This window comes from Amblyraja radiata, chromosome 45, assembly GCF_010909765.2.
Source record: "Amblyraja radiata isolate CabotCenter1 chromosome 45, sAmbRad1.1.pri, whole genome shotgun sequence".
Lineage (NCBI taxonomy): Eukaryota > Metazoa > Chordata > Chondrichthyes > Rajiformes > Rajidae > Amblyraja > Amblyraja radiata.
In genome coordinates, this window is record NC_046000.1 from 5,871,737 (window position 1) to 5,896,852 (window position 25,116).

The 25,116-nt window shown below is 49.5% G+C and overlaps 2 protein-coding genes across 5 annotated transcripts in view; both read right to left on the reverse strand.

The window, feature by feature from the left end:
* Positions 1-22,381, reverse strand: part of syvn1 (synoviolin 1) — a 39,204-nt gene extending 16,823 nt beyond the window's left edge. For all 4 annotated transcript variants that reach the window (XR_004410491.1, XR_004410489.1, XR_004410490.1 and 1 more), the window contains exons 1-8: positions 22,043-22,381; positions 12,286-12,378; positions 11,703-11,855; positions 8,058-8,106; positions 5,024-5,127; positions 3,910-4,036; positions 2,076-2,175; positions 821-886 (exon numbers count right to left, since the gene is read on the reverse strand). Coding sequence is in view for 1 of the 4 variants with exons in the window: in XM_033015380.1 (XP_032871271.1) it covers positions 821-886; positions 2,076-2,175; positions 3,910-4,036; positions 5,024-5,127; positions 8,058-8,106; positions 11,703-11,855; positions 12,286-12,378; positions 22,043-22,174 (824 nt within the window). In the remaining 3 variants the exon portion in view is untranslated. The remainder of the gene's footprint in view (positions 1-820; positions 887-2,075; positions 2,176-3,909; positions 4,037-5,023; positions 5,128-8,057; positions 8,107-11,702; positions 11,856-12,285; positions 12,379-22,042) is intronic.
* atg2a (autophagy related 2A) overlaps positions 22,368-25,116 on the reverse strand; it is a 58,074-nt gene continuing 55,325 nt past the window's right edge. The window contains exon 19 of the mRNA XM_033015214.1: positions 22,368-22,378. Coding sequence (XP_032871105.1) covers positions 22,368-22,378 — 11 coding nt within the window. The remainder of the gene's footprint in view (positions 22,379-25,116) is intronic.

The following is a 25,116-nucleotide window of genomic DNA, read 5'->3' on the forward strand; positions in this document are numbered from 1 at the left end:
ATATCACTGTGACTTGTCACGTCTGATAACAAGGTATCATTCATTCAAATGCCAGAGTCACAGAGTGATACAGTCTGGAAACAGGCCCTTCGGCCCAACTTTCCCACACTGGCCAGCATGCCCCAGCTGCGCTGATACCATCTGCCCGCATTCGGTCCATATCCCTCCAAACCTGCCCGAACTGTTTCTTAAACGTTGGGATAGTCCCAGCCTCAACTACCTCCTCTGGCAGCTCGTTCCATACACCCACCACCACCTTTGTGTGAAAAAAGTTACCCCTCAAGATTCCGATTATATCTTTTCCCCTTCATCTTGAACCCATGTCCTCTGGTCATAAGCGATAGCAGTAGAATTAGGCCATTCGGCCCATCAAGTCTACTCCGCCATTCAATCGTGGCTGAACTATCTCTCCCTCCTAACCCCATTCTCCTGCCTTCTCCCCATAGCCTGACACCCGTACTAATCAAGAATCGATCTATTTCTGCCTTAAAAATAGCCACTGACTTGCCCTCCAAAGAATTCCGCTGATTCACCACCCTCTGTCTAAAGAAACCTCTCCTCATCTTTGTCCTTTAATTCTGAGGATGCGACCTCTAGTCCTAGACTCTCCCACAGGTAGAAACATCCTCTCCACGTCCACTCTATCCAAGCCTTTGATTCACCTCCTCTGGGCAAGAGACTCAAAGAGTCCATCGTTGAGCAGCTGATTGGCCCCACAAGCCCCCCCATCCAGCAAGTTGACCCCCCCCCACCAACAATGGCCAGTTAACAGACACCCCCTCCTGCCACTAGAGGCCGGCACCAGCGAGCGACTACTCACAGCGTGTTCATGTTGCGAATGGCCCGCCGTGACATGATGGCATCCGTCACGGCCTTCTTGAATTGCCTGAAGGGAGACATTGGGAGGGCGTTATGGTCCGTTCAGCGAATTAGCCGCCCCCACCCCACCCCCCGGCCCGCTGCACGGGTGTCACATTGCAAAAAGAGCGCTGGAGACCGAAAGATGAGGAAGACTCCTTACGGAGGCACGCGGGCTGGAGCTCTACAGTTACCGAGTGGTCGAGGATAGTTTCAGTTCCCCCCCCCCATGCAGGGATTAGATTCCTCAGGAGGGCCCGTATTTTGGCAAGGGTTCACCAACACATTCTTGGCTCAGATACAAAGGCAAAATAGTATCTGCTCCATCAATCCTTTCCACCGATATCTCTCTCTCTCTCTCTCTCTCTCTCGCTCAGAACTGTTTCATCAGCTCTTCCGAAGAGAGAGCGAGAGCGCGAGAGCGCGCAAGAGAGTGAGAGAGAGAGAGAGAATGCATTTTTGATCGCACTGCAGATTGCAGCTATTGCTGGATCACGTTCACCCAGTATAAGCATAGAAACACTGATGCAGGGTTAGGCCACTCGGCCCTTCGAGCCAGCACAGCCATCCAATACGATCATGGCTGATCAACCAAAATCAGTACCACGTTCCTGCTTTCACCCCATATCCCTTGATTCTGTTAGCCCTGGGTGTTATACCTAATTTGAGGAAGGACATCCTTGTGATTGAGGCAGTGCAGCGTAGGCTCACGAGATTGATCCCTGGGTTATTGATTGGGGACAACCTTCGAGCCTGCACTGCCATTCAATATGATCATGGCTGATCATCCAGCTCTGTATCCTGTACCTGCCTTCTCTCCGTACCCCCCGATCCCTTTAGCCACAAGGGCCACATCTAACTCGCTCTTAAATATAGCCAATGTGGCCTCAACTACCTTCTGTGGCAGAGAATTCCACAGATTCACCACTCTCTGTGTGAAAAATGTTTTTCTCATCTTGGTCCTAAAAGAATCCCCCCTTATCCTTAAACTGTGACCCCTTGTTCTGGACTTCCCCAACATCGGGAACAATCTTCCTGTATCTAGCCTGTCCAACCCCTTAAGAATTTTGTAATAAAGTTGACTTGACTTTGTCGATCGATTAGCTTGGCGTAAATTAAAATTGTCCCCCCAGTGGTTATAGGAGAGTGTGGCGGCGTGCGCGGGGGTCGCTGGTCGGCGCGGGGCTCGGAACGGAGCGAACATCCGGCGCTTTTACCTCATGGTCAGGTACATGGGACGAATGGCGAACAGCGGGAACGTGTGCACCTTGATCATGATGGTCATGAAGGCCATGTAGAGCAGCACCTTGATGAAGCCTGCAGCCAGGGAGAGAGCAGAGGCGGTGACAAAGAGCAGAATCCCACAGGTTTAAAACGCGGACAATTACCGGCCTGTCCCACCTACGCGGCTTTTCCGGCAACCGTCATGGGTCGTTGCAGGTCGCCGAAAATCTTCACCACGTTGAAAATAGACAATAGGTGCAGGAGTAGGCCATTCGGCCCTTCGAGACAGCACCGCCATTCAATGTGGTCATGGCTGATCACCCCCAATCAGTATCCCGTTCCTGCCTTCTCCCCATATCCCCTGATCCGCTATTTTTAAGAGCCCCATCTAGCTCTCTCTTGAAAGCATCCAGAGAACCGGCCTCCTCCGCCCTCTGAGGCAGAGAATTCCAGTCTCACCACTCTCTGTCTTAGGTGGAGGCTGGTTCTCTGGATGCTTTCAAGAGAGAGCTAGAGAGGGCTCTTTAACAGAGATAGGGCCTATTCCTTCGCTCCATAGATGCTGCCTCGCCCGCTGAGTTTTTCCAGCTTTTTTGTCTACCTTCGATTTTTCCAGTATCTGCAGTTCCTTCTTAAACATAAAATACAGGTAATTCTTTTTATCATGTGCATTTTCCTGAACTGGACTTGACGCAAGAGATGAATTAGACAATAGAGTATTGCGCGGGCCGAATTATTTAGATTGGGAACTAGAAAGACTTTACTTGGTGACAAGCAGATTAAAAAAAGCTGTCTTGAATTTAAACAGTCTAGAAAAAAAAAATAACCGTTACCCCTAAGTAATCAGACTCTGATGTCTCTTAAGAACAGTTTAAGAAGGAACTGCAGATGCTGGAAAAATCGAAGGTAGACAAAAATGCTGGAGAAACTCAGTGGGTGAGACAGCATCTATGGAGCGAAGGAATAGGTGACGTGTTGGGTCGAGACCCTTCTTCAGACTGTTGTGGGGGTGGGCGCGGGAATAAGAAAGGAAGAGGCGGAGACAGTGGGCTGTGGGAGAGCTGGGAAGGGGAGGGAAAGGAGGGAGAAAGCAGGGACTACCTGAAATTGGAGGTCAATGTTCATACCGCGGGGGTATAAACTGCCCAAGCAAAATATGAGGTGCTGCTCCTCCAATTTGCGGTGGGCCTCACTCTGGCCATGGAGGAGGCCCAGGACAGAAAAGTACGATTTGGAATGGGAGGGGGTTGAAGTGCTGAGCCACCGGGAGATCAGGTTGGTTAATGCGGACTGTGCGGAGGTGTTGGGCGAAGCGATCGCCGAACCTGCGCCTGATTCACCACGGAAGGCCATTGAAATTGAGAAACAAATTGCGTCTACTGACAATTGTGGAACAATACTCTAATAAACAATGCAACATATAGCCTTCAGAGATGTGTAGGAAGGAACTGCAGATGCTGGTTTAAACTGAAGATGGACACAAAATGCTGGAGTAACTCAGCGGGACAGGCAGCATCTCTGGAGAGAAGGAACGGGGTGACGTTTTAGGTCGAGACCCTTCTTCAGACTCAACGGGTGACGACCTGAAAGGTCACCTCTTCCTTATCTCCGCAGATGCAGTCTGACCCGCTGAGTTACTCCCAGCTGGCATGGGTGCACCTTGACAACCTTTGTGGCCGATCAAAATGGCCGCCTTGGGGCCCGATCAAAATGGCCGCCTCCCAGGATTGGTGGTCCGGTCAGCAAACCCGACCCCACCCCACCCATTGGTCACCCAAGACGTCACGCCGCCCCCCCCCCCCCCCCCCACCCCTCGCATCGCCATACCGGTCAGCAGCTCCGTGTACAGCATGTAAACGGCCTTGTTGTCCCAGGGATTCTCGCTCTGAAGGTCAATGGTGTGGAGGACGTACTTGATGAAGATGGTCAGCACCATGGTGAGAAGTATGGCGTACTGCAAGGAGAGAACGCCACGGTTACACAGATCAGCGGCAGTCAACTCATTCCACGAAGGTTCATAATTGTTCGGACGGAAGACGAACCATTATTAACCTTCTACTCCCAGCTTAACGAAGGCAAACGTAAACGAGGCGGACAAAAGAAGTAAAACCGGGAGCTCGCACGTCCCTGGTGAGAGACCAATCATCTCGGTCCTAAAAGATTTCCCCCTTATCCTTAAACTGTGACCCCTTGTTCTGGACTTCCCCAACATCGAGAACAATCTTCTTGCATCTAGCCTGTCCAACCCCTTAAGAATTTTGTAAGTTTCTATAAGATCCCCCTCAATCTTCTAAATTCTAGAGAGTACAAGCCGAGCCTATCCAGTCTTTCTTCATATGAAAGTCCTGCCATCCCAGGAATCAGTCTGGTGAACCTTCTCTGCACTCCCTCTATGGCAAGAATGTCTTTCCTCAGATTAGGAGACCAAAACTGTACGCAATACTCCAGGTGTGGTCTCACCCAGACCCTGTACAACTGCAGTAGAACCTCCCTGCTCCTATACTTAAATCCTTTTGCTATGAATGCTAACATACCATTCGAGAATGCTAACATACCATACCGTTCGGCCCAAGGTAAGGTATTTAAAAAATATTTTTAAAATATATATATTTTTAATTTCTATATGCATTACTACTACGGACTGACGCAAAACTGCATTTCATTGTACCCATACTTAGTATTTGTGCAATGACATTAAAGTTGAATTGAATTGAGAGAAGAACAAAGAACAGGGAAGAGACACAACTTTTGCCGTCCATCACAGTGAGGAGGTGTTTGGAGATTCACTGTGATGGATGTTTGTGTGAAACTGTGTTCATTGTGTTTTGGTTTATTTTGCTGTTATGACTGAAGGTAACAAAACTTTGTTGAAACCTTTGTTTGTTTGAATGACAATAAAGGCATTCTAATTCTAATTCAATTGCCATCGGTCGAGTCTCACCTCAAAGCCGAACACCAGCTGGACAGACGCGCCTCGGGTCATGATGCTGTGACAAGCGTGGTTTACAAACAGGAGGTCTAACACAGTGAGCAAGCCCATGAGTGCTGCAGAGAGATACAAACAAAAATCACAATTATAAATTTTTAATTATAACTGAAATGCCAAACGCCAAACTTCCAGTTGCCAAACCGTGCATTCCCCTGAATATCAACACAAAAAGCTGGAGTAACTCAGCGGGACAGGCGGCATAATCTTTAGGAGGACACATCACCCGAGGATGTACACACCATTGAGGATAAATGGGGATACTGGGGATAGGGTGAGCTGTTTTAGAGACCTGGGAGTCCACATCTCTGAGGATATGACATGGACAACACACGCTGCAGCACTCGTGAGTAAGGCAAGGCAGCGCCTTTACCACCTCAGGCAATTGAGGAAATTGAGTGTCTCTGAGGATCCTCCAGTGCTTCTACTCAGCGGCTGTGGAAAGCATCTTGTCCGGAAATATCACGATTTGGTTTGGGAATTGCTCTGCCCAGGACAAGAAGGCTCTGCAGAGAGTTGTGCGTTCGGCCCAACGCACTATGAGAACTATACATCAGGAGGTGCAACTCCAGAGCCAACAAGATCATGGGAGACCCCTTCCACCCCTGCAACGGACTGTTCCAGCTGCTACGTTCAGGCAAACGCCTCCGTTGCCAAGCTGTGAGAACGGAGAGGTTGAGAAGGAGTTTCTTCCCAGAGGCCATTCGGACTGTAAACTCCTACCTCACCAGGGACTAACTTTACAAGCCGAGTCTATCCAGTCTTTCTTCATATGAAAGTCCTGCCATCCCAGGAATCAGTCTGGTGAACCTTCTCTGTAGGCCTTGAAAATAACCGCAGCCCCGTCGGTCCAAGCTGCATGTTAGCAGGTGTGAGCCGACCTCCAGTGAAGCGCCGGACTCAACCACTTCCCCACAAGCCATGCAGCGTCCGAGAAGACACGTCAGAGGCACGGCCACAGAGATTGGGGGGGGGGGGGTTCCCAGTGCGGCAGTTTTTAGCATCACCTATGCAAATCCTGTACCACAGATGCACAGGGAACAGAGATACTCACCAACCTTCAGCTCCACGTACAAAACACGGGCCTACAATCTCAGTGCACTCCCCCCCCCCCAAAACCCCTCCCCTCTCGACCGCAAGCGGCCCCCTCAGCCGCCCAAGCCCCCTCCTCATCTGCCCACCCCCCCTCTACCAATCCACCCTCAATTAGAGTCATAGAATGATACAGGCCTCATAGTGTGAGGAAACAGGCCTTTCGGCCCAACTTGTCCACACCGACCAGCTACACTAGTCCCACCTGCCCGCTTTGGGTCCATATCCCTCCAAACCTGTCCTATACATGTACCTGTCTAACTGCTTTTAAACATTTGGATAGTCCCAGTCTCAACTACCTCCTCTGGCAGCCCGTTCCATACACCCACCTGTGTTCAATTGCCCTCCCCTTCAACCATCACCCCCCCCCCCCCCCCCCCATCTAATCCATCCTCAATTGATGGCAGAATTAGGCCATTCGGCCCATCAAGTCTACTCCGCCATTCAATCATGGCTGAACTATCTCTCCCTCCAAACCCCATTCTCCTGCCTTCCCCCCATAACCTCTGACACCCGCACTAATCAAGAATCCATCTATCTCAACCTTAAAAATATCAACTGACTTGTGGCCTCCACAGCCGTCACCACCCTCTGACTAAAGAAATTCCTCATCTCCTTCCTGAAGGAACGTCCTGTAATCCCGAGGCTGTGCCCTCAGGCCCTAGACTCTCCCACTAGTGGAAACATCCTCTCCACATCCACTCTATCCAGGCCTTTCACTATTCTGTACGTTTCAATGAGGTTCCCCCCCCCCTCATCCTTCTAAACTCCAGCAAGTACAGACCCAGTGCCGACAAACGCTCATCATATGAAACAAGCTGCCGGATGAGGTAGTTGAGGCCGGGACTATCCCAACGTTTAAGAAACAGTTAGACAGGTACATGGATAGGACTGGTTTGGAGGGATATGGACCAAGAGCAGGCAGGTGGGACTAGTGTAACTCGGACATTGTTGGCCGGTGTGGGCGAGTTGGGCCGAAGGGCCTGTTTCCTGGGATCGTTCTCGTAAACCTCCTCTGGACCCTCTCCAGAGCCAGCACGTCCCGGGATGGCGGGACTGTCATATGCTGAGAGAATGGAGCGGCTGGGCTTGTACACTCTGGAGTTTAGAAGGATGAGAGGAGATCTCATTGAAACATATAAGATTGTTAAGGGTTTGGACACGCTAGAGGCAGGAAACATGTTCTCGATGTTGGGGGAGTCCAGAACCAGGGGCCACAGTTTAAGAATTCGGAGTAAGCCATTTAGAACGGAGACGAGGAAACACTTTTTCTCACAGAGAGTGGTGAGTCCGGAATTCTCTGCCTCAGAGGGCGGTGGAGGCAGGTTCCCTGGAAGGCTTTCAAGAGAAAGCTAGATAAGGCTCTTAAAAGTCAGGGGGTACAAACATAGAAAATAAGTGCAGCAGGAGGCCATTTGGCCCTTCGAGTCAGCACCGCCATTCATCGTGATCATGGCTGATCGTCCCCAATCAATAACTCGTGCCTGTCTTCTCCCCATATCCCTCGACTTCACTAGCCCCTAGAGCTCTATCTAACTCTCTCTTAAATCCATCCAGTGACTTGGCCTCCACTGCCCTCTGTGGCAGGGAATTCCACAAATTCACAACTCTCTGGGTGAAAAAGTTTTTTCTCCCCTCAGTCTTAAATGACCTCCCCTTTACTCTAAGAAGATATGGGGAGAAGGCAGGAACGGGGTACTGATTGGGGATGATCAGCCATGATCACATTGAATGGCGGTGCTGGCTCGAAGGGTCGAATGGCCTCCTCCTGCACCTATTATCTATTGTCTAAACGCGTGTGGGTGAGATGCAGGCACGGTGAAACTATAACCCCCCCCCCCCCCACAAAAAAAAATCCAAGGGCCACCAGAGGCTCCCTTGACACAGCGGCACTTACAGGTAACACGGAGGTGGAACAGCACGGAGATGTTCGGGCTCCTCTCCATCTGCGGGGAAACACAAAGGGATCAGCGAGGACAGCAGGTCCCGTCGGGACAGAAAACAGCAACGTTGCACAAACCCCCTCACATTAGACTTCACGTGTTCGAGGACGTTGCCAGGACTCGAGGGTGTGAGCTACAGGGAGAGGTCGAGCAGGCTGGGCCTCTATTCTCTGGAGCGCAGGAGGATGAAGGGCGATCTGATAGAGGTGTGCAAAATCACGAGAGGACTAGACAATAGACAATAGGTGCAGGAGTAGGCCATTCGGCCCTTCGAGCCAGCACTGCCATTCAATGTGATCATGGCTGATCATCCCCAATCAGTACCCCGTTCCTGCCTTCTCCCCATATCCCCTGACTCCGCTATCTTTAAGAGCCCTATCTAGCTCTTTCTTGAAAGTATCCAGAGAACCGGCCTCCACCGCCCTCTGAGGCAGAGAATTCCACAGACTCACAACTCTCTGTGAGAAAAAGTGTTTCCTCGTCTCCGTTCTAAATGGCTTACCCCTTATTCTTAAACTGTGTGGCCCCCGGTTCTGGACTCCCCCAACATCGGGAACATGTTTCCTGCCTCTAGCGTGTCTAAACCCTTAATAATCTTATATGTTTCAATAAGATTCCCTCTCATCCATCTAAACTCCAGAGTGTACAAGCCCAGCCGCTCCATTCTCTCAGCGTATGACAGTCCCGCCATCCCGGGAATTAACCTTGTAAACCTACGCTGCACTCCCTCAATAGCAAGAATATCCTTCCTCAAATTAGGGGACCAAAACTGCACACAATACTCCAGGTGTTGTCTCACTGGGGGCCTGTACAACTGCAGAGAGATCTCTTTGGTCTCAGAGAGAACCACACTGATTCCTGGGATGGCGGGACTTTCATATGAAGAAAGACTGGATAGACTCGGCTTGTACTCGCTAGAATATAGAAGATTGAGGGGGGATCTTACAGAAACGTACAAAATTCTTAAGGGGTTGGACAGGCTAGATGCAAGAAGATTGTTCTCGATGTTGGGGAAGTCCAGAACAAGGGGTCACAGTTTAAGGATAAGGGGGAAGTCTGTTAGGACCGAGATGAGAAAAAGTTTTTTCACACAGAGAGTGGTGAATCTGTGGAATTCTCTGCCACAGAAAGTAGTTGAGGCCACAGTTCATTGGTTTTATTTAAGAGGGAGTTAGATGTGGCCCTTGTGGCTAAAGAGATCAGGGGGTATGGAGAGAAGGCAGGTACAGGATACTGAGTTGGATGATCAGCCATGATGATATTGAATGGCGGTGCAGGCTCAAAGGGCCGAATGGCCTACTCCTGCACCTATTTTCTATGTTTCTTTGCTCCTAATGACTCCTCCTTACTTCACTTTCCTGCAATCAGCAGGGTTTTTGCGCAAGGATTACACCCTCAGGCCCATGGAAACTGGAGAGCTCTCAGACAATAGCATTTGCATGCCGGCGTGCCAACTCACCGCCCTGCCAAAACAAACCAGCCGTGGCAAGGCCAGCAGCATAATCAAGGACCAGTCGCACCCTGGCCACGTATCGAAGTGTGAAAACGTACGCACACCTCCAGATTCAGGGTCAGTATCTTCCCAGCTGTTATCAGGCAACTGAAGCATCCTACCAACAACCAGAGAGCAGTGCTGAACTACTATCTACCTCATTGATGACCCTTGATCAGACTTTGCTGGCTTTATCTTGCACTAAACCTCATTCCAATTAAAACACAGAGTACTCGTGCTATAACTCCAGGATAAGCGCTCAACTAAGAAAATCAAGCCTAAAGTATTATCTAAAGGCCCTATTCCCACTTGGGCGACCTAATCCGCCAGTTCTGGCGAGTTTTCCCTCGACTCGTACTCGCAGCATGGTCGACACGAGGTCTTTGTAACTCTCCTTCATGCTCGAGAGTGGTCTCCCCGTACCCGAGGCCTCAGCTAGGTCGCGGCGTATTTTTCAACATGTTGACAAATGCCCGCGAGTAAAAAAAGGTCGCCGTGGAAAAAATCGATATTTTTTGACTTGTAGGTTTAGTCGTAGTAGGTTGTAGTAGGTCAGTATGTTAGTCGTAGGGAATCGAGGGTAGTCGTAGATAGTCTTCATCATAGTCGAAGGGAGGTCGAAGGAGATCGTCTTCACTCTCCACTATTCGGTGGCCAATTTCACTGCGGGTCGGGTTACTGAAATGGATGTAAAAAAGGCCCACGTTCCGCTCCGTTGCGTACTACACGTCAGCCCATTGCATTTAGAAGTGGTCTGTCTTTCTCTGCTATAGGTCTGAAGAAGGGTTGCGACCCGAAACGATGCCTATTTCCTTCGCTCCATAGATGCTGCTGCACCGGCTGAGTTTCTCCAGCTTTTTTGTCTACCTTCGATCTTTCCAGCATCTGCAGTTCCTTCTTAAACAGGCTGCCGCTCCATCTGAGTTACTCCAGCTTTTTGTGTCTATCTTCCATTTCTTCCACCGACTGTCTTCCTCTGCTGCCTCTGACATTTGCTTTCGGGCCTGGACGCAAACTACAAATTCCCAGCTCTCCAGAGAGCTAGATCAGGGTCGCTCATGCATCTGTACACAGTGAATGGCTCGATTGCAATTGCCATTGTATTGTCCTTGAGCCGGGAGACACAAAAATGGCGGAGTAACTCAGCGGGACAGGCAGCATCTCTGGAGAGAAGGAACGGGTGACGTTTCGGGTCCAGACCCTTCTTCAGACATGGGTTAATATATCAGCGCCCCTGACCTTTGACCGTGTAACCATATAACAATTACAGCACGGAAACAGGCCATCTCGGCCCTTCAAGTCCGTGCCGAACACTTACTCTCACCTAGTCCCATCTACCTGCACTCAGACCATAACCCTCCATTCCTTTCCCGTCCATATACCTATCCAATTTATTTTTAAATGATAAAATCGAACCTGCCTCCACCACTTCCACTGGAAGCTCATTCCACACAGCTACCACTCTCTGAGTAAAGATGTTCCCCCTCATGTTGCCCCTAAACTTTTGTCCCTTAATTCTCAAATCATGTCCTCTTGTTTGAATCTTCCCTACTCTTAATGGAAAAAGCTTATCCACGTCAACTCTGTCTATCCCTCTCATAATCCCTTCTGCTGACTGGATAGCGTGCGACAAGAGCTTTTCGCTGTACCTCGGTGCGCACGGCAATAGACTAAACCGCGGCAGGCCCAGCCCCGCACACGGCGGTGCAGCAGTAGAGTTGTTGCCGTAAGGGCCTGTCCCACTGTACGAGCTGATTCAAGAGTTCTCCCGAGTTTCCCCTGATTCGAACTCGGAGAATTACGGTAATGGCCGCTCGTAGGTACTCGGGGATCTCGTGGACATTTTTCAACACGTTGAAAAATCTTCACGAGCTTACCGCGTTTCCCCGAGTACCTGCCGACAGCGTTACGCGCCGCTAAGAGACGTCCCCGAGCTCTGACGTACCCTCTACGTGCTTACCACGAGTTTGATTTTTTTTTGGTGTGTGTAGGATGGTGTTAATGTGCGGGGATCGCTGGTCGGCGCGGACTCAGTGGGCCGAAGGGCCTGTTTCCGCGCTGTATCTCTAAACGAAACTAAAGAGACCCAGGGCCAGGCCACACTCACAAAGTCCACGCGGTCCTCTGCCAGCCAGTGGAAGCACTTGAGGAAGAGGAGCAGGGTGAAGATGGCCACAAAGCGCGGGCTGAAGTCGTCCCTGAAGACGGTGAACGCCAGGCAGGTCTCCGTCACTGCGTACCAGGAGCGTTCGATTAAATGCTGGGGAAACAGGAAGGAAAGAACTGTGATCATCCACAATCAGTACCATGTTCCTGCCTTCTCCCCATGCCCCTTGAGATTAAAGCTATCTTTAAGAACTCTATCCAACTCTCCCTTGAAAGCATCCTGAGAATTGGCCTCCACTGCCTTCCGAGGAGAATTCCACAGATTCACAACTCTCTGGGTGAAAAAAGTTTTTCCTCATCTCCGTTCTAAATGGCCCACCCCCTTATTCTTAAACTGTGATTAAAATGATCAGCCATGATCACATTGAATGGCTCGAAGGGCCTACTCCTGCACCTATTGTCTATTGGCCCCTGGTTCTGGACACCCCCCCCCCCAACAGGGGGAACGTGTTTCCTGCCTCCAGCGTAACTCCCACCGCAGAGTTCAGTGCAGTGGGCAATCACAAGACGAATGGCCATCTCACCTCCATCTCTGCAGCCCGCAGTTGCCCGAAGAACACCTTCCTCATGAACTTGCCGACGAGAAAGACCAAGACAAAGGCCTGGATGTACAGCACCTGCCCAAAGAAAAAGAATAATAATGAAAATCACACATGGTGGGCACAGTGATGTAGCGGTAGAGTTGCTGCCACACAGCGCCAGAGACTCGCTACTTCTCAACTAAAGGTACTGAGAACTCAAGCCGACCATTGACACCTTTGGCGGGGATTCGCCAGCTCCGTCCAGCTCGGCTTGTGGACTTCGGGAGCCGCGGTCGGAAGCAGTAGGAAGCGGCCGATTCGGAAACTCCAAGCCGCTGAGAGTGTTCTTCCGTTACGATGCCGGAGTTCCGATCACCACGGCGAGAGGGCCTGAAACATCGGGCCGCCCGTAGCGGCGACTGCGGAGGGCTCAATAGGCCCCGACCACGGGTGAACAAAGAGGAAGATGACTGAACTTTAGTGCCTTCCCTCACAGTGGGAAACGTTGATTCCGCTGTGGAGGTGGGGGGGGGGGTTGTTCATGTTAAATTCTATCGTGTGTTGTGTTATTTTTATTCGGGGCTGTCTGGTAACTCAAACCTCACTGTACCAATCGGTGCATGTGACAATAAATGTAACTTGAACTCCTGAAATAACTATCTGGGAGAAAACCCACGCAGGTCACGGGGAGAACGTGCAGACAGCACCCGTAGACGGGATCGAACCCGGGTCCGTGGCGCTGTGAGGCAGCAACTCTACCGCTGCGCCACTGTGCCGCCCAAACTGATCTATGCCGAGTTATCAGAGTGGATCGGTGGAACACCCTCTCCCCCCTCGGGTGCTGCCCGTCCTGCTGTGTCCAGTCGCTGCCTCAAAAAGGCTGGCGGTGTCATCAAGGACCCACACCATCCTGGCCACACACTCATCTCCCTGCTACCTTCAGGTAGAAGGTACAGGAGCCTGAAGACTGCAACATCCAGGTTCAGGAATAGCTACTTCCCCACAGCCATCAGGCTAATAAACTTGGCTCGGACAAAACTCTGAACATTAATAGCCCATTATCTGTTTATTTGCACTTTATCCGTTTAATTTATTGATGTGTGTATATATTTATATAATGGTATATGGACACACTGATCTGTTCTGTAGTCAATGCCTACTATGTTCTTCTGTGCTGAAGCAAAGCAAGAATTTCATTGTCCTATCAGGGACACAGGACAATAAACTCACTTGAACACTTGAACGAACTATTACCACTTTCTGGTTTTATCTCGGATTTTCAGCATCTGCAGTTCTATTTCTTTTTTTTCTGGCTTTCCTAGGTCGGTGGTTTAAGACGGGCCAAACAGCCCTTCGCACCACAGTTCATTTGTCGCCTTTGTTAGTTTAGCTTAGTGATACAGCACGTAAACGGGCCCTACACACACCAGGGGCAATTTAGCATTTAGAATAGAAGTCAAGTCAAGTCAAGAGAGTTTATTGTCATGTGTCCCAGATAGGACAATGGAATTCCTGCTTTCTGCAGCACAACAGAATATTGTAAGCAAAAATACAGAACAGTTCAGTTCAATATACACCTAAATAAGCAGAGAAAGTGCAGTTCAGTGTCGGTTTGTTAGTGAGTTTAATAGCCTGATGGCTGTGGGGAAGTAGCTGTTCCTGAACCTGGATGTAACAGATTTCAGGCTCCTGTACCTTCTGCCCGATGGTAGCAGAGGGATGAGTGTGTGGCCAGGCTGGTGTGGGTCCTTGATGATGCTGCCAGCCTATTTGAGGCAGCGACTGCGATAGATCCCCTCGATGGTGGGGAGGTCAGAGCCGATGATGGACCGGGCAGTGGTCACAACTTTCTGCATCCTTCTCCGCTCCTGGACGCTCAAGTTGCTGAACCAAGCCACGATGCAACCAGTCAGCATGCTCTCTACTGTGCATAGAAACATAGAAAATAGGGGAACTTCTTTACTCAGAGAGTGGTAGCGGTGTGGAATGAGCTTCCAGTGGAAGTGGTGGAGGCAGGTTTGATTTTATCATTTAAAAATAAATTGGACAGGTATATGGACGGGAAACATAGAAACATAGAAAATAGGTGCAGGAGTATTGGATAGGCATATGGATGAGAAGGGAATGGAGGGTTATGGTATGAGTGCAGGCAGGTGGGACTAAGGGAAAATAATTGTTCGGCACGGACTTGTAGGGCCGAGATGGCCTGTTTCCGTGCTGTAATTGTTATATGGTTATATGATTATATGGTACAGGAGTAGGCCATTCGGCCCTTCGAACCTGCACTGCAATTCAATATGATCATAGCTGATCATCTAACTCGGTATCCTGTACCTGCCTTCTCTCCATACCCCCTGATCCCTTTAGCCACAAGGGTCACATCTAATTCCCTCTTAAAAAGAACCAATGAACTGGCCTCAACTACCTTCTGTGGCAGAGAATTCCACAGATTCACCACTCTCTGTGTGAAAAAGTGTTTACTTGGCTCCGTTCTAAATGGCTTACCCCTTATTCTTAAACTGTGTGGCCCCTGGTCCTGGACTCCCCCAACATCGGGAATATGTTTCCTGCCTCTAGCGTGTCCAAACCCTTAATAATCTTATATGTTTCAATAAGATCCCCTCTCATACTTCTAAACTTCAGAGTGTACAAGCCCAGCCGCTCCATTCTCTCAGCGTACGACAGTCCCGCCATCCCGGGAATTAACCTGGTGAACCTACGCTGCACTCCCTCAATAGCAAGCATGTTGAGTTTGGTGCCTGGCTCTAGCTGCCTTCCTGCATCGGCCACGTCACCGCAGAGAACACGATGAAACTCTCCTCTCATGCCATGGGCTCATAGCCACAAACCTAGCTGAGCAAACGTCCCCAAAGAACAAACTTCCCCAAAGAACGCAGTGAACTAGATCCTCTCCCAACAACCACACGACGATTTGATGGCTTTATAGTCAACTTTAGATTTTGATGAATCAACATAGAAACATAGAAAATAGGTGCAGGAGTAGGTCATTCGGCCCTTCGAGCCTGCACCGCCATTCAATATGATCATGGCTGATCATCCAACTCAGTATCCTGTACCTGCCTTCTCTCCATACCCCCTGATCCCTTTAGCCACAAGGGCCACATCTAACTCCCTCTTAAATATAGCCAATGAACTGTGGCCTCAACTACCTTCTGTGGCAGAGAATTCCACAGATTTACCACTGGGTGAAGAATGTTTTTCTCATCTCGGTCCTAAAAGACTTCCCCTTTATCCTTAAACTGTGACCCCTTGTTCTGGACTTCCCCAACATCGGGAACAATCTTCTTGCATCTAGCCTGTCCAACCCCTTAAGAATGTTGTACGTTTCTATAAGATCCCCCCTCAATCTTCTACATTCTAGCGAGTACAAGCCGAGTCTATCCAGTCTTTCTTCATATGAAAGTCCTGACATCCCAGGAATCAGTCTGGTGAACCTTCTCTGTACTCCCTCTATGGGAAGAATGTCTTTCCTCAGATTAGGAGACCAAAACTGTACGCAACACTCCAGGTGTGGTCTCACCAAGGCCCTGAACAACTGCAGTAGAACCTCCCTGCTCCAATCAAGGTTTTTTCAAAAAATTCAATTTAAATTCAACTGACGGCTGGGACTGGCTGAACTTTGTTGCCTTCCACCACAGTGAAGAATGCTGTGGTGGATGTTCATAGCAAAAGGATTTGAATATAGGAGCAGGGAGGTTCTACTGCAGGTGTACAGGGTCTTGGTGAGACCACACCTGGAGTATTGCGTACAGTTTTGGTCCCCTAATCTGAGGAAAGACATTCTTGCCATAGAGGGAGTACAGAGAAGGTTCACCAGACTGATTCCTGGGATGTCAGGACTTTCATATGAAGAAAGACTGGATAGACTCGGCTTGTACTCGCTAGAATTTAGAAGATTGAGGGGGGATCTTATAGAAACGTACAAAACTCTTAAGGGGTTGGACAGGCTAGATGCAGGAAGATTGTTCCCGATGTTGGGGAAGTCCAGAACAAGTGGTTACAGTTTAAGGATAAGGGGGAAATCTTTTAGGACCGAGATGAGGAAAACATTTTTCACACAGAGAGTGGTGAATCTCTGGAATTCTCTGCCACACAAGGTAGTTGAGGCTATATTTAAGAGGGAGTTAGAAGTGGCCCTTGTGGCTAAAGGGATCAGGGGGTATGGAGAGAAGGCAGGTACAGGATACTGAGTTGGATGATCAGCCATGATCATATTGAATGGCGGTGCAGGCTCGAAGGGCCGAATGGCCTACTCCTGCACCTATTTTCCATGTTTCTATGTTTGTGTTAAACTTTATTGTGTGTTATTTTTAAGTGTATCGCTGCTGGCAAATTCATTTCACTGCATCATCGGGAGTACGTGGCGGATAGAATTGACTTTGACTTGAACTCGCTGATAAGAGTCTTTGAGAATATGAAACAGTGACATATGGTGCAGCTTACTAGACTCACAGCACCCGCCAAATGGAATCGTAGAACACAGGCGATAGAAAGGTACAGAAATATAAAGGAACTGCAGATGCCGGTTTATACCAAAGATGAACGCAAAATGCTGGAGTAACTCAGTGGGTCAGGCAGCATCTCTGGAGAAAATGGATGGTTGACTCTAGATTTAGACGAGTTACAGCGCGGAAGCCAGTCTAGTCACGGTGGCGCAGCGGTAGAGTCGCTGCCTTACAGCAAATGCAGCGCCGGGTTCGAACCCGACGACGGGCGCTGTCTGTACGGAGTTTGTACGTTCTCCCCGTGACCCGCGTGGGTTTTCTCCGAGATCTTCGGTTTCCTCCCACACTCCAAAGACGTGCAGGTTTGTAGGTTAATTGGCTTTGGTAAATGTTAAAAGAAAAAATTGTCCCTAGTGGGTGGAGGATGGTGTTAATGTGCGGGGGTCGCTGGTCGGCGCGGACCCGGTGGGCCGAGGGGCCTGTTTCCACGCTGTGTCTCTAAACTAAACTAGTCCGCGTCAACCAGCGATCATCCTGTTGCACCAGCACCATATCCCACCCACTAGGAATAATTTACAATTTGACCAAAGATTACAAACCCTTTGGCGCTTCTTTGGAGCGTGGGAGGAAACCAGAGGGCCCAGAGAAAACCCACGCGGTCACAGGGAGAGCGTACAAAACCCGTACAGACAGCACCAGTAGTCTGGCTAGAACCCGGGTCTCTGGCACTGTGAGGAAGTTTTTATACCACCGTGTGCAGAGCCTACAGATCGAACACCACCCTCGTCTGTGACACACTGGTCAACCTGAGGAGCACCTTCAGCAACAGACTGATTCCACCAAGATGCAGCACAGAACGCCACAGGAGATCCTTCTTCCCTGTGGCTATCAAACCGGACAACCCCTCCCCCTTCGGTCGTGGGGTATACTGAATAGGTGCAGGAGTAGGCCATTCGGCCCTTCAAGCCAGCACTGCCATTCAATGTGATCATGGCTGATCATCCCCAATCAGTAACCCGTTCCTGCCTTCTCCCCATATCCCCTGACTCCGCTATCTTTAAGAGCCCTATCTAACTCTCTCTTGAAAGTTTCCAGAGAACCGGCCTCCACCGCCCTCTGAGGCAGAGAATTCCACAGACTCACAACTCTCTGCGTGAAAAGGTGTTTCCTCATCTCCGTTCTAAATGGCTTACCCCTTATTCTTAAACTGTGTGTGGCCCCTGGTTCTGGACTCCCACAACATCGGGAACATGTTTCCTGCCTCTAGCCTGCACAAACCCTTAATAATCTTGTATGTTTCAATAAGATCCCCTCTCATCCTTCTAAACTGTAGAGTGTACAAGCCCAGCCGCTCTGTTGTGCAGCAACAGACTGGTTCCACCAAGATGCAGCACAGAACGCCACAGGAGATCCTTCTTCCCTGTGGCTATCAAACTGTACAACTGCTCCCCCTTCAGTCTTGGGGTAGACTAACCCCCCCCCCCCCACCAATCACTTTAATTTCATGTATCTAGTGTTTTACGACTGTTGGCAGACCAATTTCCCTCCTGGGATAAATAATGTGCTATCGTATCGTAAAGTCCCTTCAACAGCTGAAGTTCCCCCGAATACTCCCTCTTGAAACGAAACTCTACTTGGTTTCATTCCTAAATAGTTAAACATCAAACTTCTGTGACCACAAAACTTTCGGAAGACAGTTTGACAACCCCCCCCCCCCCCCCCCTCGACCTGTGATTCCCCCTTCCCTCCAATCCTAAGACCACAAGAACTGTCTCCGCTTCTTCCTTTCTTCTTCCCGCCCCCCCCCCCCCCCCCCCCCATCAGCCCGAAGAAGGGTTCAGACCCGAAACGACGCCCATTTCCTTCGCCCCATAGATGCTGCCTCACCCACTGAGTTTCTCCAGCATTTTGTGTCTACCTTCATCTTTTAAAAAAAAATCAAAATCTTTTTTATTTAGTATTCAGGACATAACAAAGTTCAAAGTTGTCTATTTGTTACAGACAGTGTGTACGAAAAGAATTTAAAAAAAACAACTTATGCTAACATATAACAAGACAACAATAAAAGAAAAATGAGATACCAAAAATAACCCCTCCCTAGTCACTGCCATCAGCCTGTCACAACAATAATCCACGATAAATGAATGGGTAGACTGTTAAGCTGTTAAACTGTGCTTGATGATCAAGCATTTATTACCTTCGCCTTTTATCCAGCATTGCGGAATCGAGAATCAGAGGATGTAGGTTTAAGGTGAGAGGGGAAAGATTTAATAGGAACCAGACCAAAACCAAAGTCCATAGTGGGCCCTAATTGCTGAGGGCAGTGTTCAAGAGCCTGATGGTTGCTGGGAGGAAGCTGTTCATGAACCTTCTTCATCACTGACTTCTCAGGCTCCTGTACCTTCTTCCCGATGGTAGCAGCGAGATGAGAGCGTGGCCTGAGGTGGTGCGGATCTTTGATACTTTGAGGCAGTTTAGTTCAGTTTAGTTTCGAGATACAGGCCATTCGGCCCACCGGGTCCGCGCCGACCAGCGATCCCCGCACACTAACACTATCCTACACCCACTTGGGATAATTGTTACATTTACCAAGCCAATTAACCTACAAACCTGTATGTCTTTGGAGTGTGGGGGAAAACCGGAGCAACCGGAGAAAACCCACGCAGGTTCTTGGTTCTTGGTTCTCCAAAATATTCCAACTGGAATTTAAACTGGAGGTGGTGGAGGGAAGACTTAAGCCAGAAAGGGTTTTTGGGAAGAAAGAATGTAGTTGCATCTGGTTGGGTAACTATGGTAGGGTGAAGATTATTCCATGCTTTAATTGTGCAGGGGAAGAACGAATTGCTGTACACATCCATCTTGGTAGCTGGAATCTCAAATTGGAACGAATTCTCTTGTCTGCTGCTAATTGGTTTGGGTTTGGTCACGGGAAGAATGTACAAACTCTGTACGGACAAGCATCCGTAGTCAGGATCGAACCGGGGTCTCTGGCGCTGTAAGGCAGCAACTCTACTGCTATGCCACCGTGCCGCACAAAACATCTGCAGTTACTTTGTTTAAACATGGGAACGGAAGATTCATTGTCAGCACGAGCTCAGTGGGCCAAAGGACCTGCTTCCATGCTGTATCTACTAATCCAACTGGTTGGCACAGTGGCGCAGCAGTGAAGTTGCTGCCTCACGGTGCCAGAGACCCGTTTGGTCACACTAGACCTTCCCGTGACCTGCGTGGGTTTTCCCCTGGGAGTTGCGGTTTCCTCCCACTATGCAAAGAAGTCCAGGTTAATTGGCTTGGTAAAATTGTCGTTCGTTCGTGTGTGATCGTGTTCGTGTGTGTGTGCATGCGCGATAGCGTTAGTGTGCGGGGATCGCTGGTCGGCACGGACTTGTTGGGCCGAAGGGCCTGTTTCCGTGCCCCATCTCAAAACTAAACAATATCAACCAACAATTTATTTTAAATGGTGAGAGGGATAGACAGAGTTGACGTGGATAAGCTTTTCCCATTGAGAGTTGGGAAGATTCAAACAAGAGGACATGATTTGAGAATTAAGGGACAGAAGTTTAGGGGTAACATGAGGGGGAACTTCTTTACTCAGAGAGTTGTAGCTGTGTGGAATGAGCTTCCAGTGGGAGTGGTGGAGACAGGCAGGTTCGATTTTATCATTTAAAAATAAATTGGATAGGTATATGGACGGGAAAGGAATGGAGGGTTATGGTCTGAGTGCAGGTAGATGGGACTAGGTGAGAGTAAGTGTTCGGCATGGACTAGAAGGGCCGAGATGGCCTGTTTCCGTGCTGTAATTGTTATATGGTTATATAACAGTCAATTCAGTTTAGTTTATTGTCACATGTACCGAGGTACTGCGAAAGGCTTTCGTTGCATGCTATCCAGTCAGCAGAAAGACAACACATGATTACAATCGAGCTATTTACAGTATGCAGCTACATGATAAGGGAATAACGTTTGGTGGAAGGTAAAGCCAGCAGAGTCTGATCAAGGATAGTCCGAGTGTTTAAGAGGGAGCTGCAGATGCTGGAAAAATCGAAGGTAGACACAAATGCTGGAGAAACTCAGCGGGTGAGGCAGCGTCTATGGAGCGAAGGAAATAGGCGACGTTTCGGGTCGAGACCCTTCTTCAGACTGATGTGGGGGTGGGGAGGCGGGAAGAAGAAAGGAAGAGGCGGAGACAGTGGTTTGAGGGATAGCTGGGAAGGGGAGGAGAAAGAAGGGACTACCTGAAATTGGAGAAGTCGATGTTCATACCACTGGGGTACAAACTACCCAAGCGGAATACGAGATGCTGCTCCTCCAATTTACGACGGGCCTCACTCTGGCCATGGAGGAGGCCCAGGACCGAAAGGTCGGATTGCAGCGGCACCAAACGTGGTGAATGGACCCCCCCCCCCCGTTAAGTTGGTCCGCTAAAGTAATTATCATTGCTGCTGTAGCTGAGCGAGGTTGTTCTCTCGGGCTCAGCTACCTGTTGACTCACTAGGTCTCGAGGTGAGATAAGCTTAAGTAGCAGGACACTCCCCCTAGGCCGTGACGTCACGTGCCAGCCCTCGTAGCTACTGACGAGGGTTCGACCATAAGTGGTCTGTGTATCAGCTGACGCCACAGGATTCGGAATTTTAAGTAAGTAAGTTTATTGGCCAAGTATTCACATACAAGGAACTTGCCTTGCTGCTCCGCCCACAAGTAACATGACATACAGTGACAGTTACGAATGACTCAGAAAACACTAAACATTGATAATAATAAAACATTAATGATAAAACACCAAGCAGGTGAACCAACAAAATACCAGATCAAAGGAAGGCTACAGATTTCTGGCTGTTGAGTAGAGCAACTACTCGTGGATAAAAACTGTTTTTATGTCTGGCTGTGGCAGCTTTGACAGTCCGGAGTCACCTTCCAGAGGAAGTGATTCAAAGAGTTTGTGGCCAGGGTGAGAGGGGACAGAGATGATCTTGCCACCTCGCTTCCTGGTGTGAGATTGGCATTCCTGGCACCACAAAATTACAATCAGTATATGGATATATGGACACACTGATCTGTTCTGTAGTCAATGCCTAGTATGTTCTGTTGTGCTGAAGCAAAGCAAGAATTTCATTGTCCTATCGGGGACACATGACAATAAACTCACTTGAACTTGGATATATGATAAGGGAATAACGTTGAGTGCAAGGTAAAGCCAGCAGAGCCCGAGGGACACCAAAGGGGCAGATAGTTCGGCACTGCTCTCTGGGCAACCCCCCCCATCCCATCCACCTTCCCACACCCCCAATACTTACAGCCATGCTGGGGCTGGACTTGGTGAGGTAGACCACAGTGGGGTAGAACTGGCGCTTGAGATAGTAGGCGTGGGTGACCACGGTGGTGGTGAGCACCAGGCTGGTGGCCGTCGCCAACATGGATCGGGCCATCTCGTGCCTCCCCGCGGGAAACAGCTTGCTGGCGGGACGCCGGGAGAGCGAGGCCCCCCGGAACTGGAAGATGGAAGAAATACGACCAACCGGCTCCGCTCGCTGTGCGTGCGCGCGTGTGTCGTCCCCGTCGCCCGCCTCAGGTGCTAGTCCCACCACCGGGCACAGTCGGGTCTCGCCGCCTCTCCTCGGCTCACCACAAAACTACAAAAAAAAAGGAAGATAAAAAGAGAGATTATAGACAATAGACAATAGGTGCAGGAGTAGAGGCCATTTGGCCCTTCGAGCCAGCACCGCCATTCAATGTGATCGTGGCTGATCATCCCCAATCAGTACCCCGTTCCTGCCTTCTCCCCATATCCCCTGACTCCGCTATTTTTAAGAGCCCGATCTAGCTCTCTCTTGAAAGTATCCAGAGAACCTGCCTCCACCTGTATCCAGAGAATTCCACAGACTCGCAACTCTGTGTGAAGAAGTGTTTCCTCGTCTACGTTCTAAATGGCTTACCTCTTATTCTTAAACTGTGTGGCCCCTGGTTCTGGACTCCCCCAACATCGGGAACATGTTTCCCGCCTCTAGTGAGTCCAAACCCTTAATAATCTTATATGTTTCAGTAAGATCCCCTCTCATCCTTCTAAACTCCAGAGTGTACAAGCCCAGCCGCTCCATTCTCTCAGCATATGACAGTCCCGCCATCCCGGGAATTAACCTGGTGAACCTACGCTGCACTCCCTCAATAGCAAGAATGTCCATCCTCAAATTAAGGGACCAAAACTGCACACAATACCCCAGGTGTGGTCTCACTAGGGAATTAACCTTGATAGGAGCGGAATTAGGCCTGATTAAGGGGCGGCACGGCAGTAGAGTTGTTGTTTCGAGTGTTTCCCAATCAGAAACCTTGGATGAACTTTGAGATCCGCACTCTCCTGAAGTCCAGACACAGGGCATTCACCTCCAATGATACAGTGGCCTACATGAAGACCAGATACGACCTTGGTAAGGCCATCAAAAAGGCCAAAAGGGACCTGCTCCAAACTGGAGGACGAGACAGATGTTCGGCGGCTGTGGCAGGGTCTGAATGCAATCACCTCCTACAAGGCAAAACCAGGAGGCAGCTCGAATGCCGGTGTAACATCACTCCCTGACGAGCTCAATGCGTTTACGCACGCTTTGACAGGGAGAATACTGATGTGCCTTCCCGATCCCCCATTCGCTGCGATGGCATTTCAGTCTCAGTCACAGAGGCCGATGTCAGGAAATCCTTCAGAGGGGTGAACCCCCGAAAAGCACCTGGACCTGATGGTATACCCGGCCGTGTTCTAAAAACCTGTGCGGACCAACTGGCGGGAGTTTTAACGGACATTTTCAACCTCTCACTTCTGAGGTCTGAGGTCCCCACCTGCTTTAAAAGGGCATCAATTATACCGGTGCCCAAGAAGAGTAAGGTGACATGCCTCAATGACTATCGACCAGTGGCACTAACGCCGGTGGTGATAAAGTGCTTTGAGAGGTTGATCATGGAGCAAATCAACTCCTACATCGACAAAAACCTGGACCCACTGCAGTTCGCGTACCGCCACAACAGATTAACGGTGGATGCAATCTCGCTGGCCCTCCACTCCGCACTGGACCACTTGGACAACAAAAACTCATATGTCAGGCTGTTATTCATTGATTACAGCTCGGCATTTAACACAATCATCCCCTCCAAACTGGTTACCAAACTCGCAGAACTGGGTCTCTGCACATCCCTCTGCAACTGGATCCTCGACTTCCTCGTCCACAGACCACATTTCGTATTGGTGGAAATGTGTCAGCCTCAATAACAATCAGCACGGGAGCACCTCAAGGCTGCGTGCTCAGCCCCCTGCTGTACTCACTCTATACCCATGACTGCGTAGCGAACCACAGTGCGAACTCCATCATCAAGTTCGCTGACGACACCACTATTGTGGGGCGTATCACTGATGGGGATGAGTCAGAGTACAGAAGAGAGATCGAGCAACTGTCCATATGGTGCCAGCGCAATAACCTGGCCCTCAACACCAGCAAAACCAAGGAACTGATTGTGGACTTTGGAAGGAGTAGGAGGGGGACCCACAGCCCCATTTATATCAACGGGTCGATGGTTGAAAGGGTCAAGAACTTCAAATTCCTGGGCGTGCACATCTCAGAAGATCTTTCCTGGTCCGAGAACACTAATGCAATTATCAAAAAGCTCATCAGCGCCTCTACTTCCTGAGAAGATTATGGAGAGTCGGATTGTCAAGGAACTCTCTCTAACTTCTACAGGTGCACAGTCGAGAGCATGCTGACCGGTTGCATCGTGGCTTGGTTCGGCAATTTGAGCGCCCTGGAGAGGAAAAGACTACAAAAAGTAGTAAACACTGCCCAGTCCATCATCGGCTCTGACCTCCCTTCCATCGAGGGGATTTATCGCAGTCGCTGCCTCAAAAAGGCTGGCAGCATCATCAAAGACCCACACCATCCTGGCCACACACTCATCTCCCTGCTACCTTCAGGTAGAAGGTACAGGAGCCTGAAGACTGCAACAACCAGGTTCAGGAATAGCTACTTCCCCACAGCCATCAGGCTATTAAACCTGGCTCGGACAAAACTCTGATTATTAGCAACCACTTTCTGTTATTTGCACTACCAGTTTATTTATTCATGTGTGTATATATTTATATCATGGTATATGGACACATTTATCTGTTTTGTAGTAAATGCCTACTATTTTCTGTGTGCTTAAGCAAAGCAAGAATTTCATTGTCCTATACAGGGACACATGACAATAAACTCACTTGAACTTGAACTTACAGCACCTGGGACACGGGTTCGATCCTGACCACGGGTGTTGTCTGTACGGAGTTAGAGCGTTCTCCCCGCGACCTGCGCGGCTTTTCTCCGGCCTCCTCCCATATTCCAAAGACATGCAGTTT